This window comes from Meles meles, chromosome 11, assembly GCF_922984935.1.
Source record: "Meles meles chromosome 11, mMelMel3.1 paternal haplotype, whole genome shotgun sequence".
Taxonomy (NCBI): Eukaryota; Metazoa; Chordata; class Mammalia; order Carnivora; family Mustelidae; genus Meles; species Meles meles.
In genome coordinates this window covers 8,121,205-8,146,081 of record NC_060076.1, presented here as the reverse complement: position 1 = coordinate 8,146,081, position 24,877 = coordinate 8,121,205, and the positions used below count along the sequence as shown (strand labels likewise).

The 24,877-nt window shown below is 49.3% G+C and overlaps 2 protein-coding genes across 19 annotated transcripts in view; one reads left to right on the top strand and one right to left on the bottom strand.

Moving 5' to 3' along the window:
- The window catches only part of RALGPS1 (Ral GEF with PH domain and SH3 binding motif 1), a 274,225-nt gene that overhangs the window by 118,751 nt on the left and 130,597 nt on the right, over positions 1 to 24,877 (top strand). For all 17 annotated transcript variants that reach the window (XR_006820740.1, XR_006820741.1, XM_046022361.1 and 14 more), the window contains one exon: positions 4,796 to 4,922. Coding sequence is in view for 15 of the 17 variants with exons in the window: in XM_046022361.1 (XP_045878317.1) it covers positions 4,796 to 4,922 (127 nt within the window). In the remaining 2 variants the exon portion in view is untranslated. The remainder of the gene's footprint in view (positions 1 to 4,795; positions 4,923 to 24,877) is intronic.
- ANGPTL2 (angiopoietin like 2) overlaps positions 21,032 to 24,877 on the bottom strand; it is a 35,690-nt gene continuing 31,844 nt past the window's right edge. For both annotated transcript variants that reach the window (XM_046022374.1, XM_046022375.1), the window contains exon 5: positions 21,032 to 22,842. In XM_046022374.1, the coding sequence (XP_045878330.1) occupies positions 22,643 to 22,842 (200 nt within the window). In that variant the 3' untranslated portion in view covers positions 21,032 to 22,642. The remainder of the gene's footprint in view (positions 22,843 to 24,877) is intronic.

Below are 24,877 nucleotides of genomic sequence, written 5' to 3'. Positions count from 1 at the left end.
TTAAGGTCTGAAATCTCAAGGACCCTCAATTAGTATGAGGTTTCCAGTTTATGGCTCTAGTTGTAATAAAAGTTTGAAACATGCAGGAATAAATCCTGGTTATTTTTTGAATAAACAAACTCTACATTTGAAAAATTGAATATTGGGACTCCTGGGTGGTTCAGTCGGTTAAGCATCTGCCTTTGGTTCAGGTCATGTTCCCAGGGTCCTGGGATTGAGTCCCACGTTGGGCTCCCTGATCAGTGGGGAACCTGCTTCTCTTTCTCCCTCTGCTGCTGCTGCTGTTTTCTCGCTCTCTCTCTGTGTCAAATACATAAATAAAATATTTTTTAAAATTAAGTCTTTTTAAAAGAATTTTTTCAGAGCACCTGGGTGGCTCAGTTGGTTGAGCAACTGCCTTCGGCTCAGGTCATGATCCTGGAGTCCCGGGATCGAGTCCCACATCAGGCACCGAGTCTGCTTCTCCTGCTGACCTCTCTCCTCTCATGCTCTCTCTCTCTCTCAAAGAAATAAATAAAATCTTTTTAAAAAAATTATTAAAAAAAGAATTTTTTCAGCATACTACATGCATATTAATTTTAAAAATCACTAAGTACAGAAAGGGTTAGTGAAGCAACTAAGACTCATTGATCCATCCCCCATCCCCCATTCCCCAGAGGCAACCACTTAGAGTTATTTAGTGGTTTCTTCTGGTAGTTCGTGTCACATTTCCACTGATGTGCTTTTGCTACAATTTCCTGATCCATTCACTTTAGGTAATAGTTGGTGACTTCTTTGTATGATGGATGTTGGTTTAGTTTTCCCGAACTACCTTCTTTCTTTCTTCAAAAACACTCACGTTACTGGGGCACCTGCGTGGCTCCACTGGTTAAGCATCTGACTCTTGATGGCAGTTCAGGTCCATCTCAGGATTGTGAGTTCAGGCCCTGGGTTGGGCTCCACACTGGACATGGAACCTACTTAAAACAACAAAACAAAACACTCACGTTACTTATAGTTAAATCACTCTTGTTAAAGGAATATTCAGTGTTTTAGTTAGTATGAGTGTGTAAACCCAGTTCTCTCTAGAGTCAAATAGTAAACTATGAGTAATGTGTCCTTCCTGGAAGACTGTTTCGATTCTCTGGGATTTCTAAATCCCTTAAAAAAAAAATCTTAACGCTAATTACCATCTATCTACCAGATAAAATGTGTAATGTTACATATGATGGAATATTATAGTATAGTGTGTCTATTACAGTGTTATGGTATATCTAATATATAATAGTGACTATATAATGTTACATGATATATGTATAATGGATGGCGTATCTGGGAGATTCACCTGTACATATATACATATATAAAATAATACATATATTTTACCAGGTTTTTATAAAATACATTTGACCCTTGAACATCATGGGTTTGAACTGCATGTATCCACTTACATACAGAATTTTTTCGATAAATACGGTCCAGTGCTGTTCATGTATTTTCCTTTCCTCATGATTTTCTTAGTATTTTCTTTTCTCTAGCTTTCTCTACTGTAAGAAAACAGTATATGATGCATATAACATACAAAATATGCATTAATTGACTGCTTATATTGTCAGTAAGGCTTCTGGTCAACAATAAAGTGTTCATAGTTAAGGTTTTGGGGAGTCAAAAGTTCTGTGTGGATTTTTGACTGTGTAGATCATCAGCTACCTCACCCCTGCATTGTTCAAGGTTCAACGATATAGATATTATATATTATAAAAATGTAGTTTTTAGATTATTTTATTATATAGAATCATATTTTATAGCATGAGAATTTTACATAATATCTAAAATCTTAAAAGTATTTTATTTTAATTTTGTATTATGTACAATAAGCAGATCTATTTCTTCCCCAAACAAACATGCCATCCTAGCAGGTTTTCTACTGAGCCTGTCCTTCTCTGGAGACTTCTCTTCCAGGGCTGACAGTGAGCCAGTCACACTGAAGGCCTGTTGTTGTCATCCCAGAGCCTCCATTTACTACTCCTGGACTGGATCCACCGTTTCCTGTATCCCATCTCTTCCTGTATTTGGTTTATTCCCTTATTTTGCTAGAGGAAGTTCTCAGGTAGTTTTCAAATACATGCATGGGAAACAGATGTTCTGAGTCTTCCGGCATCCTGAGCATTACTACTCAGAAATCTGATGCCATCCTGAATTTAATGTGTGGGCACAGAATGGAGCAGACAAGTGAAGTTAACCGGATCCAGCCCTTCTGGATGTGTGTGTGAATGTGTGTAGTTGGCGGGGGTGGAGACATGGTGAGGGGATTGGTAGGACGTATGTCTACAGAGGCAAGGTTAACAGAGGGAGGTGTGACCTGGAGGAACCTGGTTTTAATTTTAGGAAGCACGCAAATGTGGCTATCTTTGGTTGTCTCACTCTGCTAAAGAGCCCCAGTTGTTGGTTTGAAGTCAATGTCTAGGGTGGTTTTCAGGAACATCCCACAGGCCTCTCTAACCTCGTATTGGCCTGGTCCTGTCCATCTGTCCTTATCTAGGACACAGATGACAGGCTGATTGTGTCCTGTGCGGTACCGATGTGGTACCACGTGTAGAGGCACTCAACGGGCTAGGCAGGTAGGCTGGGCCTGGCGGGGGACATGGGCAGTCCTCCAGCTGGGTCCAGAGAACCAGTGGTGGAAACGTTGGGGGGCTTGGCTACAGTGTATGAAGGTAGCAGGGATTGTTTGACTGTTCCATGAACATGGCTGATTGCCAGAGAATTCCGTGGGGTTCTAGGTTGCATTTAGTAAAGAAATGACCTCCCGGCCAGCAGAGGGAGGAGTCTGCTCAGCCTTACGGTGGGGCAGGTCACAGCTAGAGTGTCTGGCTCTGATCTGGGTGTATGTTGTTCTGTAGTGAATTTCTCATCCCTAAATGTTCATTTCAAATGCTCCTCTCTATGCAGAGCTTTCCTTGATGCTTCCCTTGCCTATAATTTATTTCTTATTTGTCTGGATTTTTGGTCTCTGTTTGCTTACCACGTTGCTATAATATACGTCCCTCGCCTCTGTCGAGTCGCATTCCTCCAGGATTCTCAGAGAGGTCCCTTCACCTCTGTGCGGTCGGACCTGCTGCTTCTGGCTCCGTCTTTGTCGCTGGGCTTTGTAGAGACCGGATAAGGCATACATCACGGCGTACCAAAAACAAATGGGGGGTCTTGTTATTTCCTGTGCATTTGTTCGCGTGAGTCTGGGTAGCAGCTTTCAAATTCGCAAGCCGGTTAAGCAGCCGTTGCCCCTCGCATCTGTGCAGCATTTCTGCTTTCATATGCCCTGAATTTCTCCGTGGGGGAGAAAGTTTGCTGTTTACCCTCCAACATCTTCAGCACTGGGACCTTTTTTTCCAGCTAATTCTTTTGTCACTCTTCCCTGAAGCCCTTACACTGTCACGGCTTAGCTGGGCCGTCGTACGGCTGCATCTTCTGTGACTCTGGAGGCCGAGGGTCAAGGATGTGGCCAGGACCTGCCCGCAACAGTTTGGGTTCTCTGATGCACCAGACGTGGCCTGAGTCTGGGATTTGCAGACCCAGGTCCTAGGAACTGCACTGTATTTGTACTAAACCCAAAGGCGTTACTTGGGTACAAAAGGCCTGCTTCCCCGCGTGCTGGACAGTGACTGTACCACTTCTCCATGCTGCATGACAGGACAGTTGAGCGCTGGCCTGCTTAGTCTGATGGACGTGGCAGGGCTGCAGGCCCACATCCTTGCACTGACCCTCAGGGCCCCAATACCAGGGTTGACCAGCAATGCCCCATGTATCCTGCCATATCAGCCATTGATCTCAAATTCCGCAGGCCCTGGGCTCTGGAAGCGAAAGCTAGTGGAGCTCCCAGCATCAGCCACGTGCTGTGCCAAAGCCAACCCTCTCCGAGTGACCCTCCTCCAAATCCTCTTGCGAAACCAGATCTCCCAGCCTAGACTCCTTTCCTCGAAGCCATTTTATTTAAGGGGTGCCATTTCCTTGTACTGGGTCTTAACCTGGGACTTGCAGGACAACCACAACATGAGTCCTTAGCATCCAGTCTAGAAAACCAGGAGTTCAGATTTCTGTTCCTTCCAAGAAGGCTCCTCCGTTACAATGACCATTCCTCCCTGGGTGCCCAAGCTTTACATACTGGTTATCTCAGTCATAAAGGATCGCCCCCCGGTAGATGACTGCCTGTGGAGAAGAAGCTTGGCTTCTCTGGATTAAAACACTGTACCCAGTATAAATATGACACAGCCATCAACTGCAGGGCATGTGGGAGAGCCTGGGTGGGAGAGGCGGCCTGCCTCTGGCCACAGCACGCACGAGGGGACTATGTCAGATCTCCTGGTGCCTTCGGCAATGGTGAAGCTTTTGAGGAAAGAGCTAGAAGCTGTGGACGCAGGGAGAGATCTGATGTAGCGGTGCAGAAACTCTGGGGGGGGGGCCGTTCGTGTGGAATGGGCGTCACTCCGTGAGCCCCTTGGTATTGTAGGATCTGTGCACCCATGGAGGCAACTACTATTCAGGGTGTCGTGGCGTCATTTAGAACTGTGGACTAGGTGGCTTTGGAAGATATCTTCCAAATGTGAAATTCCGTGACAAGTGACAAAACTGAGGCCATGAAACTTTTCATCTCTGCATGTAACAGCCTCTTAAGATCTTCGGTTGTACCCAGGACTTGGTACACTGCAGACATGCCATTTAGGATGTTTCCCTCGGTCTTTGTGCACAGTTCGCCTTTTTTTTTTTCTGGTTTATTTCTCTTCTCTCTCATACTCTATATATTTTCTTCTCACTTCAGCTTTTGAATCGAAAAGACAAGACCACTTTTGAGAAATTGGACTACCTGATGTCTAAAGAAGATAATTACAAGCGGACCCGGGAGTATATCCGAAGCCTGAAGATGGTTCCCAGCATTCCCTATCTCGGTAGGAGTCTGAATTGGCTTATTATTTATTAAGAAACCTGCTCACTGCCAAATTAGATGTTTTTACAGTTTCTAGTTGAGAAATTTCCAGAAGCAGCACGGGCCATGGATAAAGAGGTAATTGGTGAGATCCTCAGATCAGAACAGGCCTTTGATATTTCCCAAGGATGGGAACCTTGCTGAGCACCTGGAAACAAGGGATATGGTGCTTTTATATAGGTAACCTGTGAGCGAGTAGTCACCAGCTTCCCCAGCCTACAGCTCAGAAGGGTCACAAGACTTACTGGTTCATTCACATCCTTGTGAACTAGTGGAACTCAGGCACAGACTCCTCTGTTCTGGTTCTCTGGGCATTATTAACATATTTTATAAGATTTGTAACAACAAAATTATAATGATTGTTGATTTTTCTGATTAGAAGAGAATACATTTTCATTGTAAGGGATTTGGGGAAGAAAATTAGTATCATTTGTCACGCCCTGTAGATATTTTCAGGGTTTTGCATCATGTCCTCTCATTTGTTTGGGTGCATATAAAAATCCATATTTACAGCGAACATTTAATGTCACTACCTGTATTTCAGTACTATGTCTCAATCCCATTGCATGGATTTGCCAAACTTGCATTTGCTAACATTAACATTTAGGTTGATATTTCATTTTTGTTATCAGAATGTTGCAGCAGGCATCCTTACTGCAACGACCTCTTGCACATAGTTAAGATTATTACCCTACAGTAAATTCTTAGAAGTGTGATTATTGGGTCAAAACATACGTAGAATTTTGCCTTTTTTGGTATGTTTTCAAAATGCTCTCCATAGAGGCTGTAGCAACGTACATTTTTATTCCAAGGGGATAAAATGATCTGTTTTTCCTAGGTAAACAAATACTGTTTATTTTTGTCTGTGTGGGTTTTTTTCTTTTCCTTTCTCTCTCATTTTTTTTTTCTTTGCCAATCTGAGAGGTGAAAAATACTTCTTGTAGTTTGGGTTTCATGGTAATGCGAATTTCATGAAAAAAATTTATGTCTTTTTATGACCTAAAAGTAGTACTACTAATAAGGAAAATTAAGGTTTAATAGAAGTGGCTCCCTAATATTTTCGGAGATCTAGTGTTAATTTTTTGGAGGTATAGTTTTATAGCTTACAGATGTCTTCCATGAACATTGTTTTCTTTTCTTTTTTTTAAAGATTTTATTTATTTATTTGATGAGAGAGAGAGAGAGCGCACAAGCAGGCAGAGAGGCAGGTAGAGAGAGAGGGAGAAGCAAGCTCCCTGCTGAGCAGAGAGCCCGATGTGGGACTCGATCCCAGGACCCTGAGATCATGACCTGAGCCGAAGGCAGCGGCTTAAACCACTCAGCCACCCAGGCGCCCCTCTTTTTTTTTTAAAAGATTTTGTTTATTTATTTGACAGAGATCACAAGTAGGCAGAGAGGCAGGCAGAGAAAGAGGGGGAAGCAGGCTCCTTGCTGAGCACAGAGCCCGATACGAGGCTCTATCCCAGGACCCTGGGATCATGACCTGAGCCAAAGGCAGAGGCTTTAACCCACTGAGCCACCCAGGCACCCCTGAACATTGTTTTCTAATACCCCCCCCCCCTTTTTTTTGGTGTTTTTGAGAGAAGGAGAGAGAGCACAAGTGGGGGGGAGGGCAGAGGGAGAGGGAGAATCTTAAGGACGCTCCATACCCTGCATGGAACCCAACATGGGGCTCAGTCCCACGACCCTGAGATCATGACCTGAGCCAAAATCAAAAGTCAGATGCTTAACTGACTGAGCCGCCCCTGTTTTCAAATTCTTCTAAAGTCAGTTTGGGAAAGTTAGTTTTCATACTAACTTTCAAACTGCTTGACCCAAGTTTATAAAATTATTTGCATAGAGTTCTTTTCCTCATTTAGTTTTCTTTGACCATAGTTTTATATAGTATTCTCTTATAAATTTTAGCCTCCGGTGTATGGATGCTTGTATTTGCTTCGCATTCCGGATGGTTTGAATTTGTTTTTGTTTTCTCTTTCTTTTTTTCATTTGCTTTGTCAGAGCTGTGTCTGTTGGTCTTCCCAGAGAATCAGACTTTGTATTTATCAGTCATGGTGTCCTTCTACCTTCTAGTTTACTATATTCTGTCATCCTAAGATCTGCTTTTTGTCTCCACATGTCAGCACCTCTGAAGTTGAGATGCATCTTTTAATTGATGGCAAATAAAGCATTGTGACGTTGTTTAATTGGCAGCATTTTTTCTGAGTTATACATAAGATAGCAGTGTGTTTTAGAATGATGTCTTATATTTGATGAAATATGGAATTCTGCTTTTGTCTTTTATAGTTCCTCTCTCCTGTTTTCCTTACATTGTCTTGTTATTTCTGTTAATTGACTCGTGTGTATAAATATTTCTCTCTCCACTTTAATTTGGAAAACAGTTAAGGGCATACATTTTGCCCTGATTGCTGCTACTTGTTTTGTGATAACAGTGTTCTCAGTGTTATTCTTTAAATGTTCTGTGCTTATGGTTTCAGTTTTTCTTTTTTTTTTAATATTTTATTTATTTATTTGACAGAGAGAGATCACAAGTAGATAGAGAGGCAAACAGAGAGAGAGAGGGAAGCAGGCTCCCTGCTGAGCAGAGAGCCCGATGTGGGACTCAATCCCAGGACCCTGAGATCATGACCTGAGCTGAAGGCAGCGGCTTAACCCACTGAGCCACCCAGGCGCCCCTTCAGTTTTTCTTTTATCCACTTAATAGTTAAGGCAGTGGGTTTTTGTTTTTGTTTTTTTTAATTTTTAAGGGCTTGAATTTTCTTGTTTTCAAATGGCTTTATGGGGATAGAATTTATGTCCTCTCCATTTAGATTGTCCAGTTCGGTGATTTTCAGTCCATTCACAGAGCTGTGCAGCCGTCAACACAGTTCTGCAGCATTTTTAATCATCCCTAAGACAAACCCCGTACCCGTTAGCAGTCACTCCGTTTTCCTTCTGGCCAGCTCTCTTCTGCTCTCCCTCAGCCCTTGGCAACCACCAGTCTACTTTCTGTCGCCATAGATTTGCTTATTCTGGACATTTGATAGAAATTTAATTACACAGGATGTCGTCTTTTATGACTGGCTTTTTTCCCTTTACTATCATGTGTCCAAGGTTTATACATGTTGGAGCAGAATCGTTACTTCATTCCTTTGCATTGTCAGATAACATTCCATTGTGTGGAAACACCGCATTTTATTTATTTATTGCACGGACGTTTGAATTGTTTCACTTTTTGGCTATCATGCATCAGAGTGCTATGAACAGCTTTGGTTTTTAAAAACATAGTCTTCTCTGTAATTTTTGTACGTGGGTTTGTGGCATATGTGCTTTCTAGGTTTAAAAAAATGACATTTGTCTTGTGGTTTAATGTAAGATCATTTTTTGCAAATGTTTCATGGGTGTTAGAAAAGAAGGTGAAACCTCTCAAATTACCCTTATAATTGCATTGGAATATTTAAATGATTAACTTGTGACAACTTAGTCTATCAAGGACAGAAATATGTGTTAGACTCCCCTTGCATTTCTGATAGCTTCTGCCTTATATTACTCAGTATATAGACGTTTGTAACAATTGTAAATTTATGGTGAAGTGTCCCATACAAAATGATCTTGGTTCTGTTTGTTAATTGCATTTACCTCTTTGTCTGTTATTAATTCTGTGAACTCTGTTTTATTTCTCACTTGCATTCCTTTTATAAACCATTAACTATATTTTGGGTTTGAATATTTTAGTTGCTTTAAGTGTGATTCTTGAAAACTGCACTTAGTTGGGCCCATTATGAGAGATCCTGCCTTTTAGTAAAGGAGTTCTTTCCACATACTTTTAGCCTCATGCCATATTTTGAATCGAATGTCATTTTGTGCTTTCTTAATCTTTCCTTATTCTTCTCTTATGGCTTACTACAGTGTCTTTCTACGTGACATGCAGATCACTACCTCCCATCGTGGTGGGAGGGCATGTTGATGCACTCAGCTCACACATTGCCACTTCGCCTGAGGCTGATCAGCTGAGGGATGGAATGAGACAGTGTTAGGGTGAGGGTTGCCTACTGCGGGCCCAGTGGTTCGACTAGCAGAGGTGCTCCCAGGTTGTTAGGGACGGCCTCTTCTCTGTTCCTAAGAATGATCATGAGAGCTGCCGTTTCTTCTCTGCTTTCTCTGTGCCTGGCACTCTGCTACTCTGCTAGGCTTTTTAAGCACTGTCTCAATGAATACTCACAATGGCCGCGTGAACACGCAGGTGCTAGGAGGTTGCCTAGGGTCATATAACTAGAGAGTGGACTTGGCCCACATGATCTGGCCATAAGCCCTAAGCTCTTGACACTGCCCTCTCCTGATGCCCTGATGCCCTGTGCAGGTCATTATTTTCCTATTCCTTCCTTACCATTGCCACCTGTCTGCCCTCTGCCATTTATGACTTGTGGGTGGCCTCCATCAGACACTATATGAAGTGGGATGAATTGTCTTAACTTTTTCTTGTGACGTTCTCTGTTCTTGGACCTCAGGGCTGTGTGTGTGGGGCTTCTGAGGGCAAAGTGGACCAACACCGTCTCCTCTTTCTGAGCCCTGTCCCTTGTAATCAGACCAAGTGTCTGAGTCACCTCCTCAGGCCACTGGCCAGCGGCCCCTCGTGCATCACCCGATGGTTCTCCTGAGGCCACAGGACAGGTTTGTACTTGCAGTGGACACGTGGCCTGGGCCAGCCTTGAGTTTCTGGAGCCACGGCTTGTCCTTGATGGCCTCATCTTGGTGGCCTCTCCCTGGAATTAGGTAGCAGAGGTGCTGTGTCGGCCTCGGTGTGGCTCAGTGCTCCTGCCTCTACCTCTGAGAGCCCAACTTAGCTGCCCTGCTCTGTGCTTCCAGCCTGACGGCAATTTCCCTCCCCCCTCAGACAGTCAGGCTGCATTTCTCACGCTCATACAGAAACGATTCCTGACACACACCAGCAAGAGGGAGAGAACGGAGGTGTTGCCAACATGCTTTCTGTTCTCAGGACTGTGTGTGAGGGTTTTCCATAGGGGGGTGCCACAGTTTCATTAAGAAGAAGGAGGCAAGATGCCATTCTGAGGCTTCGTGGGCCCATCGTCCTGAGAGCAGTTGGAGCCCTAACTGCCCGTCTGACCACCGTGGGCAGACCCTTCCCACGTCCAGGCTGTGGTTGCAGTACTGCTTCCTTCTGGAAACCCATCCTGTCCCAGGGCTGGATTCGTTTATCGAAGGAGGAATTGTTACGTAATTCCTGGAAAGTACAATATGGGAAAAAATGTCTGAAACCATTTCTTTTTCCCTTGGCAGAGTCCTCCCTGTAGGTCTTTCCCTCGGGGAGAGGGAGTTATTCTCTGGGAGAGACTTCAGGTCAGTTCCTGATATTTCCTGCTGCTTTGCTGCCTCGGTCGCTAGAGACCTTGGATGGATGGTGGCTCTCCGGCAGAGACTTGCCTCTCATGGCAGCAGCGGGGTTTATTTTTGTAACGATTCTCTTAAACGTCTGTGGAGCATTCTATGCTATCTGGTTTCCTGGGACTGTTCAGTTCTGTTCACTTGTGTGCCCCTCGGTCCCGGTAGAGGTGCTCCCGCGTAGCACTGGCCGGTGTTCGTAACCGAGTGCGTGTGTCGTCCAGCCCCTTTGCATGCAAACTTTAGGGCCAGTTGACCGCACTTGCGCGCACTGTTTCTTGTGAAACATAATTTTAAAAACACTGAGGGAAAAACTTACTACATTAAAAAAATAAGGCTGTCTGAAAAGGTTTCTTCCCAGTTACTTCAAAGCGTAAAAATAGCGGTGGGAAATAGGTCACTTATTTGCAGCTTAAATTGATCCGATGGTAACTCCTTGTTCATACCCAATCCAGACTGCGGTGATAATACGAGCAGGCGAGAGCTCTAGAGAATGGCTCCGCTGTTTATTTCTAAACAGCTTTGTTGACCGAGAGGGTGTTTGGTTTTCACTACCTATAATCCCCTCCAGGAAATAGCTATGTAAAATGAAGAATGTAATTATTGGCTTTTAGAAGATTTAGAGCTGATTCTAAAAGTAACCCTAGGCAGTGTGGAAAATCCTGATCTCTCAAGGAACAAAAATTAAGCATTCTGAAAGTTCTGAATTATAAGAAAACATTTAGACATTCTTGGTAAATGTACCCAGACTTTTGATATATGAAGGAAATTTCTAGAAACTAAGGCATTCCTTCAGACAAGCAAACACTGCCATAGATAAAGGAAGCCTTTATTTTCAACTATGGGGTTTAAAGAAAAGGTAAGTTGTTTCTGAGTAGAGAACAAACGGGCCTAAAAGGACTTTGAAAAAGAAGTGTTTGCTCTGAGGCCCCAAAGCCCCCAGAACAGCAGGGTGAGTGAGGGACTCACACTTGGAGTCTGAGGACAGCATGTGCCAGCCCGCAGCGAGACGGTGTGTTCTCATAGCCGCCGTCGAATGATGGGTGAGCACTCTTGTTAGGGAGTGGACGAGACAATCACACTTTCTGCTCTGGGGGAGCTCACAGCCCAGGTCTGATCACTAGCAGTGAACAAGAAACTGAAAGTAAGCTGAGCGTTATGAAGGGAAAGGCAGAGGAGCAGATAAAGGGGCCCTGACCCCATCTGGGGGACCAGGGAGGGTTTTCTGGAGCAAAGCCCTGAAGGATGAATAAGCTGGGTGAGGAGGTGGGAGGTGAGCGCGCCAGACAAAGACAGCAGCTTGTGCAAGAGCCCCGAAGTGGGGAAAAACTTGTTTGTTGGAAAAACTGGCTGGAGAGTAGGGAGTGAGGGGGAGGGTATTGTGAGAAGCCGCTGGAGTGGAAGGGAGGGGGTGAGATCGCCTGGGGCCCAGACACTGCGAGTGGGGAGTTTAGGCCCTGATTCCCCCTAAGAGCAGCGGGAAGCCATGGAGGGCTCAAAGCAGGGGCATGGCCAAGAGAGGATTTGCATTTAACACACGCCGCCTGGCCTGCAGCATGTGAGTACCTTTGAGGAGGTCAGGCTGGAGGAGGGAAGACCAGGTAGGGGACCATGCAGGAGCCCGTGCTTCATCCCTGTATTTCAGAATGGCTAGAGAGAGAGAGGGAAAGAAAACCTTTGGAACACAGTTCAGATTGTTTTATTTTATTTCATTATTTTATATTTGAGAGAGAGAGCGAGCGTGTACACGTGCGAGGAGGGGGAGGAAGGGCAGAGGGAGAGGATCTTAAGCAGACTCTGTGCTGAGCATGGAGCCTGACGTGAGGCTCGATCCCAGGATCCTGAGATCGTGACCTGGGCCAAAATTAAAAGCCGGACGCTTAACTGACTGAGCTGCCCAGGCGCCCCCAGAAACAGTTCGTTTCAGAGCAGAGACATGGAAAGACATGAAACAGTTGTCAGTGAGCACATCCCTTACACCCGACGGAGACAAATGGCATTTCCCTGCGCTTTGACTTTGAGAATCCACATGAGCTCAAAAAATCCATTGAGCTGTGGCCTCCTTACAGTGGAGATGGGAGGGCAAGCACAGGGCTCTCTCCAGCTACCCACAGAAGGCAGGCGGGACTGGGTGGGGGGGGCGCGCTGGTGCCATCAACACCTCTGCTTCCCGGAGCATGGATCGGTGTGGCCACCAGCGCCCCAGGACCAAGGCCACGGGCTCCCAGTTTGGGGGTGACCACCTCGTTATCCAGCTGTCCCCAGGTTCGCCAGCGTTAAGGGTAATCCTTTCCTTTAATGCCCAACTGAAAACTTTCCGTTCCACATGCAAGAAATCCAGACTTTTGTGTTTTCAGTTCTCCCCTCCATGTGTTTCTAAGGATCCCCAAGGAATACTCATTTGTTCCACAGATCATCCTGGTGGTTGCATGGCACCTCAGCGGGCTGCCCGGATCCAAACCTCTGATCCCTCCCTCCAGCATCTCTGCCTTTCCTACCCTGTCCTTGCAGCTGGACCTACGTGGAGCCAGGCTCCTCCTTCCTCCCCGAGGGAAGCACAGTTTGGGATGGATCCGGGGTTGTCTGTGCCACAGAGAAAAGCTTAAGCTTGCTTTCTAGAATGCTTGCTCCTAGAGCTCCTGGGCCATGCCCTTTCTCCTCTTTGCCTGATGGCCACATGCTTCAGTGCCAACCTGTTGCCCTCCCTTTTCTAGCCAAGGAGAGCCCTCGATCAAGTTTCCGTGTCCTCATACTGAGACACCCATCCTCTCTGAGGCCCAGCAGGCAGGGAAGAGCTGGCCTCTGACTCGTATCAGACATGCTTCTGAGTCAGTAGAAGAATCGCAGAGACAACTAGCATCCCAAATGAAGGAAACCTTTTCCATTATTTTGTAGAGTGGACAGCTGCCTATTGTCTTAAACCTCTCCCTTCTAGAAGAGAATTTAGCCTATGCTTTTGCAGTCTGAAGATTTGTTACCTTAAAATTCATATTTCCCTGGCACCTCACAGTCATGTTCCATTTTTACAAAAAGCCAGTGGGTCTTATTAAAACGCCCATTTTGTGAGTGAGAAAAGCCGCAGTTTGACTTATGACTTAGCCAGTGTCGATTGCCAGGCGGATAGCAAGTGCAACTCAGCGTCTCGTGCTCTGGCTGGGGCTCCACCCAGCCTTAACTCACACATCGTCCATCTAGTGCCTCTGTCTCCGTGGAGAAAAATAGTGCGGGAGGAAAGCACGTTGGGGAGACGTTTGCTCTGCTGCCCAGAGCACCTTGTCCCCATGTCACCTGTTCCCCTTCTGGGGCACAGGGGTACTTGTCATCTGCATTTCTCTGCATCAAGAAGTTGTGTCTGATCCCCAAAAGGAGGTGAGAGCCCACTTTGTGCAAGAGAAAGTGTTTTCACAGCAGGAATCCATGTCCTCATCAGGATGACTGCTTTGCTTTGACCTTTCATCTCCGGATTTCCAACCAGAAGCTCACGATGGTAATAACGACAACTCCTTGGTTATTCTCTCCCACGTGACTGGCACTGCACTGAGCACTTTATGAGAATTGATCTCATTTAACCCTCTCGATGCTCTGAGGGAGGCACTGTTTTCTACTTACTTCACAGGTGCAGAGGCCAAATGGGACTCATGTTAAAGGTCTCACCACTCTACGGTGCCTCTTCCTAGTGGTGAGACCACTGCCCAGCCCATTCTGACCCAGTGCCCAGCCAGAAACCTCGGAATATGCCGCATGTCCCTGTAAAAGGCCTTCACCCTCTGGGGAAACCTAGACAGTGGACAGAGAAGGAGTGGCTCTGGAGACCTTCCTGTATGGAGTGGAGGCTTGAGATGGGGGACTGAGGGTCTCCTCCCCCAGGTCAACAAGACCTAAGCAAGACAGATGTTGGTGGTGGAGGAAGGGCTAGTGAGTTTCTCTGTCCTCAGGACTAACCTGGTGCTTTGTACGTCTCCTTGCTGGTTTGAAGGGAGAGTTAAGACAATTGACACGGAGGACCTGAAAGATTCTGAGTGGTCGATAGCTTGTAAGATGGCCCCAGTGCTCCCCGACCCCCAGTATTCCTGTCCTTGTGTCATCCCTTCCCCTTGAACATGGGCAGAACATACTGACTTGTTCCTAACAAATAGAATGTGACAGAAATAATGGGACATCCATTATGTCCTCAGGGATATCTGAGATCAGATTATTAAAAGACCTTGTCTTCCGTGTGAGGGGCTTGCTCTCTCTCTCTGTCTCTTGGATCTCTTCTGTCCCTTGGATTCTGGGGGAATCCACTTGCCTTGTGTTCATCAGTGCTCCCGTCAAGGGTTTGAGCCCTGCCAGCCACCACGTGAGTGAGTGAGTGAGTGAGTCCCCCTCGGTGGAGCCTTCAGATGAGACCACAGCCTCAGCCCATGGCTTCGCTGAGAACCGAGACTCCTTGAGCGAGACGCCCAGCTGAGATGTCTCCAACTCCCCCACCCAGGAAACCTGTAAAGTAAGACATGAGGAAGCTACTAGGTTTGGGGGTAATCTGTCACGTAGCAATGGGTAACTAACACACCTCACAACCTTGATCACTACCCCTCATTTATTATGTTGTTACCCCAGCTGTAAAACTGAGCACACAGAGGACCGTAAGAGCGCTCTCTAGGGCAGCAGGAAGTGCCAGGTCTGTCTCAGAAGCTAATGTTGAGGGGAGGAAATTCTATAGGACCAGGGTGGTTGCCACTTTGAGAGGTAATGAATTCTTGCAGTTCTGTAAGGAAGAAGGGTGCCTGAAAAGGGCCTAGAAAGTTACCCCGCGAAAGGCTTTCGTTCCCTACTCAGGTGTATGTTGGGCTTTAGAGGGTGATGTGTGCAGGCCTTCAGAGGTCCCCCGATTGCCTGCTCAGGAAACTGGAAGACGGCCGCTCTGTGTGGCCACCTGGAGAGCTGCGCTGGGGAGGGGCCTTCAGTGCCACTCATTCCCTTAGAAACTTCTGAGACGATAAAAGTGACACATTGTTTGTTGTGAAACTCGCACTAAAAAGAAGTCTGTGACGTAAGAAGCGGAAACCCCTTCGTCCTCACCTACTCTCCCGAAGCAGCCACAGTTAACGGTCGGAGTGTATCCTTCCAGACGTTTTAATCCCTGTGCACTAACGTGCGTGCGTGTATGTGTGTATGTGCGGGGCGGGGGGAGGATACAAATAATATTTCACTTTTTAACCAAAATGGGGACATTTCATTCATTTTTGTTTTGCACCTTACATTTTGTTCCACGTAAAGAGTCACGCATGTTGTTTGGTGGCAGCACATATAGAACCTCTTCCTTCTGTCCGGTGGCTCCGTGGCACCTGTGGCAGGCGCACGGGCGGTTGGCTGAGCTGGGCCTGGGTGCGTGCCGGCTCGTGCAGCCGTGTGCCGATGGACGAGCGGGCGGGCGCCTCCTGTGCTCTCCCTGCGATGGGAAGTGCGGTGGAGAACATCTTCACCAGTGTGTCTTTCCTCACCTGCAGAACATTTCCAGAACCCTGCGGACGAGGAAAGGAATTGCCGCATGTGGAAGTGCTTCGGGAAGTCCGCGCAGAGGACAGGGGTGATGTGTGTCTGGGTTGCCCTGTGTGGCGGGGCTGCCCCAGGCTGCCCCAGGGCAGGAGGGACGGGGATACTCGAAAGTCTCGGTGATGGTTGGTACCAAGGCATTATGTCCTCAAGTGGCAGAATCCCAGAGGTGGGCTGGGTCAGGCTTGCCTCTGGATCCGAGACTAGGTTAGGAAGCCCCAGGCCTGAAGGCATGGAGATGGCAGACAGGGAGCCAGCGACCAGATGATGGGGCCCAGCGCTCGGACCGGCCAGAACTGGCACACGTGGGGACACTGGGACGGCCAAAGTGTGGGGCTGAGTCAGTCGGCTGGAGGATCAGTGGAAGCAAGACGGGCCAGGCCCAGCCTTTAGCCCTGGCAAAGCCCTGGTAGATAGCTCTGGACTGGCTTCCTGACATCTGGGGACCTACTGTCCCTCCAGCTCCTTCTGCACACGCGGGGTGCTGGGCTCGCTCACGAAACCGCTGCTGTGGGCAGGCCGCCGCCACGCTTCTCAGATGTGTAGGGGGTGGTCACAGGGTGAGAGAGGGCCCTTAGTTGTTTCATTCTGCCCCTGCGAGCAGAGATTTAATGCTGCAGAAGCAGGAGTGCAAGTCCCGAGCGGCTCAGGCTGCGTGTTCTTGGGCAAGTCACTTACATGTCCGAGCCTTGATTTCTGTTCCGTCACAGGAAGTGTAATTAGGACACCCACCTCGTAGGTCGTTACGAGATTTAAAGTGACACGCATGGTGCCCGGCACACAGACAGCACCCCATAGATGGTAGATGGCATGAGTCTAACCTAGAGCAAAATACTGCCAGGAGGACTCTAGCAGTGGGGACCTTGTTGCCTCCTGTATCCACGGAGACTACTGAGAAACTCAGCGAAGCCAGGAAGGACAGGAAGAGCCCGTCCGGGCCTAGCCGGGTGTCCCAGTGAGTGACCCAGCAGGGCCTGGCAGGGTTGGATGTGCTTTGTGGGGCAGAGCAGGGGCGGGCAGGGGGAGGTGCTGAAGAGCAGACACTGTCTCATGGGTAGTGGGACAGACTCCACCCAGCCAGCAAAGGGCAGTCCCCAGAGAGGAAGGGGGTGGACAGCAGCTAAAGTAGATGCCTTCTTGGGTATAGATCTAGGCTGAGACCCCGCCTTCTCTAGGACCCTGGGAAGCACCCCGCCTCTCCCCCGCAGCGCTGAACTCCAGCAGCAGCTTTCATTCTAGCCGGAGTTGATAGGATTGAGGTGGACACCCAGCCGGAGCGGGCGGTCGGAGCCTCTGGCCGGGAGTGGGCACTGGAAGGGAGGGTGCTTGTAAGTCTTTGCTGGCACTCAGACCAGGAGGACATGTGAGCTCAGGAATTCCATGCTGGGAAAAGCAGATGGCTGCTCAATGAGAAACAGAGAGACCTGCAAGCAAGGGAAAAGGAGAAGAAGGGGGAGAAGCTGGGAAAGCTGCTGCCTTGCCTCCTGAAGGCTTTCCAGGCAGTTTCTGGTTCCTGGCCCTCGTGAGGCCCAGCTGCGTCCCTGCTCATGGACTCTGGGAGATACCTCGTGTCCTTATGTAACCAGCTTATTAAATGAGCTGGACTCAGTCAGGTGTAAGAAGAACCAACTTACTTTTTCCCCAGTGTCCTTTCCAGCTTACCCTGTGCACCAGCTCTTTTCCCAGACGACGCTGAAAACCTAGCAAGCCCCTTCATCCTTCTGCTGTCGGGCATGAAAAAGCCGCGTCTGTTCTAACCGCGCCGTCACCGCAGACAGTCCAGCGTAGCAGTCAGAGGTCTGGACTTGGAGAGCCCGACCGGGCTCAGAGACCTGGGGTGGGGGCGGGTTCCCAGCCAGCGCTGTCACCAGATCCCACAGCCCTCCTGCCTCCCGCTTGTCCACCGAGGTTTGTGAGCCTTGGGGTTGGACCAGGGGCGAGGGAAGAGGGAGGGGTCAAGGCCCATTCCACGTGGCTGATGTGGGTGTGCCCGATGCTCAGGCACCCGTGCTTGGTGGTGGTGGCGGCGGCGGCAGGGGACAGTTTCCGTTCTGGGCACCTTGGACTCAGCTGCCGTGATGGGGGATACTCCACATCCACACACCACTTACAGCTCCTTCCTGGGCGCCTGGGCCTCCCGCACTGCCTCTGCCCTGCCACCCTCCCCTCCAGGCTGCCCTCTGCTTCCCAGGAGACCATACCCTTGCCTGCCCTACAAGGGTGTGTTCTCTTCATAAGCCCAGGAGGCCAGTGGCCCCCAGCGGCCTAGGTGCTGGCCCAAACTGGAATGTGAGGGCTTGGCTGGGGTAGGAGAAAGTCTGGGTTTCACTGACTTCCTTGTGGTTTTGGGGCACATTCATCATGGAGACCTTAGCGACAGTAGGGCTCCTGTGACTTCAGGCCTTAAAGGGCCACTGGCTGGGATGGGAGAGAAGGGAGGGGTGCTGGTCTGAGTTGGGCCGACTTCTGTGTTTGCAGGCCGGTGGAGCCACACACCAGGCACTAAGGCGCCTGCGCTTGAGCCCCCGCCATTGTCTTCTTTGATGCTGCTGCTCATACCCCCATTTTACACCAAGGAGCACTAGTTCCGCATGTCTGATGGGTTTATTCCTTCCTCTTCTTCCATATAGCTGGAGTGTGGTTTAACTCAGGGGTGGGTTTTGGGGTAGGGATTGGGAGAAACAGCTGGTAGCATGGCCTGCTTTTGTTTGGGTCCCAACTAGGTTAGAAAAGGGGTTACTCTGCATTCTCTAACTTGGCTTTCCAGAACTCTGCCTTGGGTTTTGGATCTAAAACTGTGACCAGTAAGGCTGGGTGGACCCTGTTTTCCTTTACCATCAATCCTTGTGTCCTGGACACTGCATTTGAGGTGTGTGAGGGGGCCTGGCTGTGATGTGGGCCCAGGTCAAGATAGTCTCACCAAAGAGCATACAACGGCTGATAACCCCAACAACCAACCGGCTAGAGGTTTGGGAGAAGGCAGTTAAGAACTCTTACTTAGTGCCGATACCTAGCACCTTCCTGATTAACTGCTGCTAGAGCATTCGGATTTATTATTTTTTATTTGACAGAGAGAAAGTGAGAGAGAGAACACAAGCAGGGGGAGTGGGAGAGGAAGAAGCAGGCTTCCCACCGCGCAGGGAGCCCGACACAGGCCTCGATCCCAGGACCTTGGGATCATGACCCAAGGCGAGGGCAGACGCGTAACAACCGAGCCACACGGGCCCTCCAGTACTAGAGCGTTCTTACCAGCAGTCTGTGAGCCTCCTTTTGTCCTCTCCTGCGAACTGAGAACAGTCGCTGCTTCACAGGGCTGCTGTGATACATAAGAAAACACGAAGTCCAATTCCAAGCACATAGTAGGCTGTAGTAAACATCCGCCTCCCCCCAGCTGCATCTGAAAACAGCTCTCGTGTGGCAGTATTTCTTGACCACCGAGAAGAGGGATTGCTGGGTCCAAAGGTATAAGAGTTTTTAAATTTTGCTGCACACATATGTCCATATTTGGTGCCCGCATTGCCGAGTTGCTCTTTAAATAGACTGAATCACCTCGTACTTGCGCACGCAGAGAACGTATTTCTCCATTCGCTTGTCAACATGGAGGTTCTTTCATCTTTACCGCAGGATAGGCACCTTGTGATGGTTTGTGCTTGATTTAATGTCCCTCTCTGGTTCTTACTGAGATTGGCGTCTTGTTTACTGGCCTCTTATGTTCTTTTTTTTTTTTTTTTTTTTTTTGACAGAGATCACAAGTAGGGAGAGAGGTAGGCAGAGAGAGAGAGAGGAGGAAGCAGGCTCCCCGCCAAGCAGAGAGCCCGATGCGGGGCTCGATCCCAGGACCCTGGGATCATGACCTGAGCGAAAGGCAGAGGCTTTAACCCACTGAGCCACCCAGGCGCCCCTGGCCTCTTATGTTCTAATGTGTTTGTACACTCTACAGAGTTTTCTAGCACAGCGTTTGTATCTTTTTTCCTAATTTGAGCGAGTTCTTGGTATGGCATGAATATTAATCCTGTATTTTTCTTTTTTTTCTTAACATGTAATGTATTATTTACTTCAGGGGTACAGGTCTGTGAATCATCAGGCTTATACACTTCACAGCACTCACCATAGCACATGCCCTCCCCAGTGTCCGTAACCCAGCCACCCTATCCCCGCCCCCGCCCCACCCTCCAGCAACCCTCAGTTTATTTCCTGAGATTAAGAGTCTCTTATGGTTTGTCTCCCTCTCCGGTTTCATCATGTTTCATTTTTCCCTCCTTTTCCCTATGATCCTCTGTCTTCTTTCTCAAATTCCTCGTATCAGTGACATCATATGATAATTGTCTTTCTCTGATTGATTTAGGTCGCTTACTATAATACCCTCTAGTTCCATCCACATTGTTGCAAATGGCAAGATTTTGGGTTTTTTGATGGCTGCATCATATTCCATTGTATTCCGTTCATCTGTTGATGGACATCTAGGCTCTTTCCATAGTTTGGATACTGTGGACATTGCTGCTGTAAACATTCGGGTGCACGTGCCTCTTCGGATTTGCCTTCAATCTCAGTCATGTTTTATTTTTTAGAGGGCAGAAAATTTGGGGTTTTCTTTAGTCATATCCCTTAGTCTTTTCCTTTTTGGCTTTGGGGTTTTCCTGCTATGTCTAGAAATGGCTTCCCAGCCCACAGATTTGTTTTTCTGGTAGCTGGTGTGGAAGTGGATTGGGATGAGGAAGACAGAGGCCCAGGGCTCCTGGTCCGGTGGGCAGCCTGTTGTAGTAGTTGAGGGGAGAAGAGACACAAAGGCAGGGAAGAGGGCTTCCGTGGTTGGATGGATGGATTGGCCTTGGCAAGGCAGGGAGAGAAGCCCTTGTTTTTGACCTGGGCAATTGCTAAACGGTGCCTTTTGGGGAAAGGGGACCAGACCTGCGGGAAGATGTTTCAGGGGTTGGTTCACTGTCAAGGAGGTGCTTCTAGGACGTTCAGTGAAGACATCTAGGACATGGCTGGATGTGAGGAGGTGGAGTCCCAGAGAACTTCAAGGTGCTGTTTTGGGACTCCTGATAGTGTAGGTGGAAACCAAAGGTAGGGAGAGTGTGATTTAAATGATTTTGGTGGATGTCCCTGTGAAACTAGCTCCGATATTGGGGGTCCCAGGACAATAACACACAGTGTAAATACATCCAAATAGCACTGATGGCTTTTATTGCAGATTTGTGTCATTACAAGGATAATCTGGGAATATATTAAAAAAAAAAACCCTCCCTTTTATATACACAAAACATGCTACATGGTACACTTCGTGAGAGCGCTGAGGTAATAGGCACACACCCAGACATGACAGTACCAAACGTTCTGACGTCGCGCACACTCCCATTCACGCGCCCACTGGGGCAGTCTCACCTTCTGGACTCATCTCTTGCTCCCTGCTTGGCAAGAGTCCCGGCAGTACTGAGTCTGACACTTCGTGGCCAATAGGACTCCGAGAGCCACCATGCTGCAACGCACCAGCCACGGGCTCCGGGGGCTCCTGGCGGTTCAGGAGCTCGTGAGAAGTGGCCAGTTGTCATTTCTGTGGCACCTGTTCTCCAGAGAAGTGTCGTTTGGGGACGAGATGCAGACTCTAGTCAGCCTGAGAGCATGGGACCTTTGGTCTGTAGCCATTCGGGGGCCCCAACGATCGGGTGATGACTTCTCTTCAGTTGAATATCTCCTGGGCAAGGTAGGTTATTATTTCTGTGACGGTTAAAATGACATGGAGGCTAAAGTGTGAATGGAACATATAAAACTGTGAATACATCATCTACGTGGCCGGGAGTTCGCTTTCAGGCCTGGCCTTCCCTTTCCTGACCAGAAACCTGGAGCCCAAAACTGTTCATTACTCAGAGGCTAAGGAATCTTGCCCAGAAAGAAAGGATGATATGACAGAAAAGGGAAGGAGTGGGTGGGAAGGGGTAAAGAAGAGCAGAGAAGGTGGCTGGAACCGCACTGAGTGGCCGAGGACCGACACACGGAAGGTACTTCCTGAATGGTGTTGGATGAGGGAGAAGGTGGATGGATGGATGGATGGATGGATGGAGGGATGGAGGAAAGGTCCTGAGAATGTGAGGAAGCCTAGAAATGGAGAGGGAGGGGGTTGGAAATTTGATCAGGTGCCCAAAGGGGGTCTTCAGTGAGGAAGGAGGGAGCCCCCATGTGAGCGAAAAGCAGGTGTCACTCCTGGAAGAATCCCAGCACTTGGACACCAAGGATTGTTCTTTGAATTGGAGCTGCACAGTCCGTGATTGGCTCTTAGACGCACGGAGCACGATGTGAATGTGACGCTTTCCTCCCAAGAGCAAAGCTGTCGGTAACAACTTCAACATCTGAGACTTGAACGTATGCGTTCGAAGCTGCGTGTGCGTCTGGACACAGCACACGTGGCAGGTCTCCAGTGCATGTGTATGTGGTGCACACGTCCCTAAGGTCGACCCGCACGCGTGTGTTATGAAGGTACCGTGCAGTTGTGCTGTTGTTACTGGGATTTGATTTCCTCAAAGAAGGATTCGTCGGTAGTCCTGTGCTGTGTGGAAACCTGAGTGGATCTCTGGTAGGAAGAAAAGCAGTAGGGACAGAGAATACTGTGTCGATTCCATTCCATCATCTGCCGCAGCGACTTGGGAAAACACAATCCAGGGCCCCATCCTCCCGGCCCCCTGGTGAACTGATGGGGAGTTGCTCCTGGTGCTGGGGCCGGCACGGCCAGGGCAGGCTCCTGGATGGCCACGAGAGGTCAGGAGGGGAGCTGGCTTAGTGGAAGGTGTTGGGGTTAGGCCGGATCATCATCACCACTTTCTTGAGCGAGTAGGAGCCTCCTCGGAACTCAGCCCAATAGACTCCGTCCTGGTAGCGGCTCCGGTAATGGCCCCCACGGTACCAGACCCCATTGAGGTTGGAGTGGGCACAGGCGTTATACCACCAGCCTCCCTTCTGGTAGTGGGCACAGTTTCCTGCAGGAGACAAGGGAGGAGGTCACAGGGAGGAGGCAGTTTTACCCCAGTCCACTGTTTGCTCGGGAACTTTCGCAGCACCCGCTCTGGTCGGGGGAACAATCGGAATAGGAATGCTTGAGAGGCGGGCTGGGCTTCGGGTTTGCTCTGACCTCCGAGGCTTGGCTGTGTGACCAGTGCCTCGCAGAGCCACTGAACTGTCCTAAGCACAGTGCCTCCCGCACAGGACCGCGTGGGGATGGGACGAGGGTGCACAGTCACGCAGTTAGCTCAGGGCTTGTGTACGGGAAGCACCTGGGGTGGGGGGTTGAATAGGAAGCAGAATGATCTGGGGTGCGCAGGGGAGAGGCCACCGGGTTCTTAGGAATTTAAGAGTGGCAACAGATGGATCAAGGGTTTTTATAGAACAACAAAGGAAGTGTTTAAGTTGAAATGCTCCTCAACCTCAGCCTGTATTCCAGCCAAATGTCTTTTTATGATTTCACAAAAGAAAGATATTTTCATAAAAGTTCTGGCACTATCACATCATGCTGGATTTTGCTGCCAAGGACAAGCAGTTCGGAACAGCAGTAAAAGTGTGGGCAAGGCGCAGGCGGGCGTGCAGGGGCATTGGCCTTCTCCGGAAGGAAGAGGAAGAGGAGGCACTGGCCGCTCGGGCTGCTCTTAGTTAAAAGAGGAGGTCCCCAGTGTCCTGAGATGGCCTGGGAAGGGGACCCCCCACTCAGGGAGAGGCTGCCCCAAGCAGTCTTGAGGGTTGGGGCCTAACGGAGCTGGCGGCCCCGCTCCAGCGGAGGCCTTGGGGTGACATGAGGCGGCAGCAGGCTGACAGAGGCAGAAGCTCAGGAGAGACTGAGCTCAGGCACCCAGAGCCTCTGCAGCCCGGGTGTTCCCAGAGTTTTCCTCAGGCACCTCTAGGCCATCACTTGAGGCCACAAGGACCAAATGGCGGTGCTGGGTTTGCAGACCAGGGAGAGCCGTTGGCGCACCACGGCCAGCCTCTCGTGTGAGTGGAAGCCTGAGCTCGCCCTGCATGACCCCAGGGACAAGGAGCTCACTTCCTTGCCGTCCGCTGACAGTGCCGCCGGACAGGCCTGACAGTTGGGGTCACAGAGCAGTCTTCTCCCTGCTCTGTGACCCATGATGGCCCTCTGTGACCTCTGTGACCCAGAAGTGCTGTACCAGCCCTTGTGTCCCCAGAATCTGGCCAGCTCTGAGGGTCATCTTCCTGCCCTGCTCTTCCTGGGAGCCTTGGCAGCCCTGGCCCGAGAAGACATACCGCTTCCTCAGGGGCCCCTGCAGTGCCAGTCAGAAGAGAGCTGTCTGGATGTCCCCCGTGTGCCAAGAACAGCCTGCTGGGACGTGGCTGCCGGGGCACCTGGAGTGAGGCCCTTGCTCCCCCACACGTAGGTAGCAGAGCTTGCCTCAAGAGCAGGTAGTTCCTAGGACAGCCCTTAAAGAGGAGGGAGTGGCCTGCAGGCCGGGACTCAATGGAGGGGGCAGGTTTGCCCATGAGAACAGACAGCCTTGGCCTAGAGGTAGGGTTGGCTCTTCCGAGAGGGGCAGCGCCTCGCTGGCTTTGCCAGGCAGCCCAGGGGCCCTCACGTCAGGAAACTGGGTGTGGGGCCTTGAGAGGCTTCACCGTGGGGGCGGCTGACATCTGGACTCAGGGCTGGACTCTCTCTGTGCCTCTCACAATTTTTTGTTTTTTATTTAATAAAAGCTTCTTAGTAAAGATGTGGCTTTGAGACACGTGACCCTAGATAAATTACTTTGGGTCTCCTACCTGGTTTCCTCTTAATGGCTCCCTACTGCCCACTTGGGTTGAGCCCTGTTTGCCAAGTCCCAGACAAAGCTCTCGAGATACTTTCTCTCTGACCTTCTCGCCACCCTGCAAGGTCCGTGTTGTCCTAATTTCCAGTTGTGGAACCGAGGCTCAGAGAGACTGAGCAGTGTCGTCCGAGGACACAGGGCGGGGCCCGCGTTATCTCCCAGGCGTGTGCTGTCAGGACCCCGGGTGCCTCAGGCAGAGAAGTGA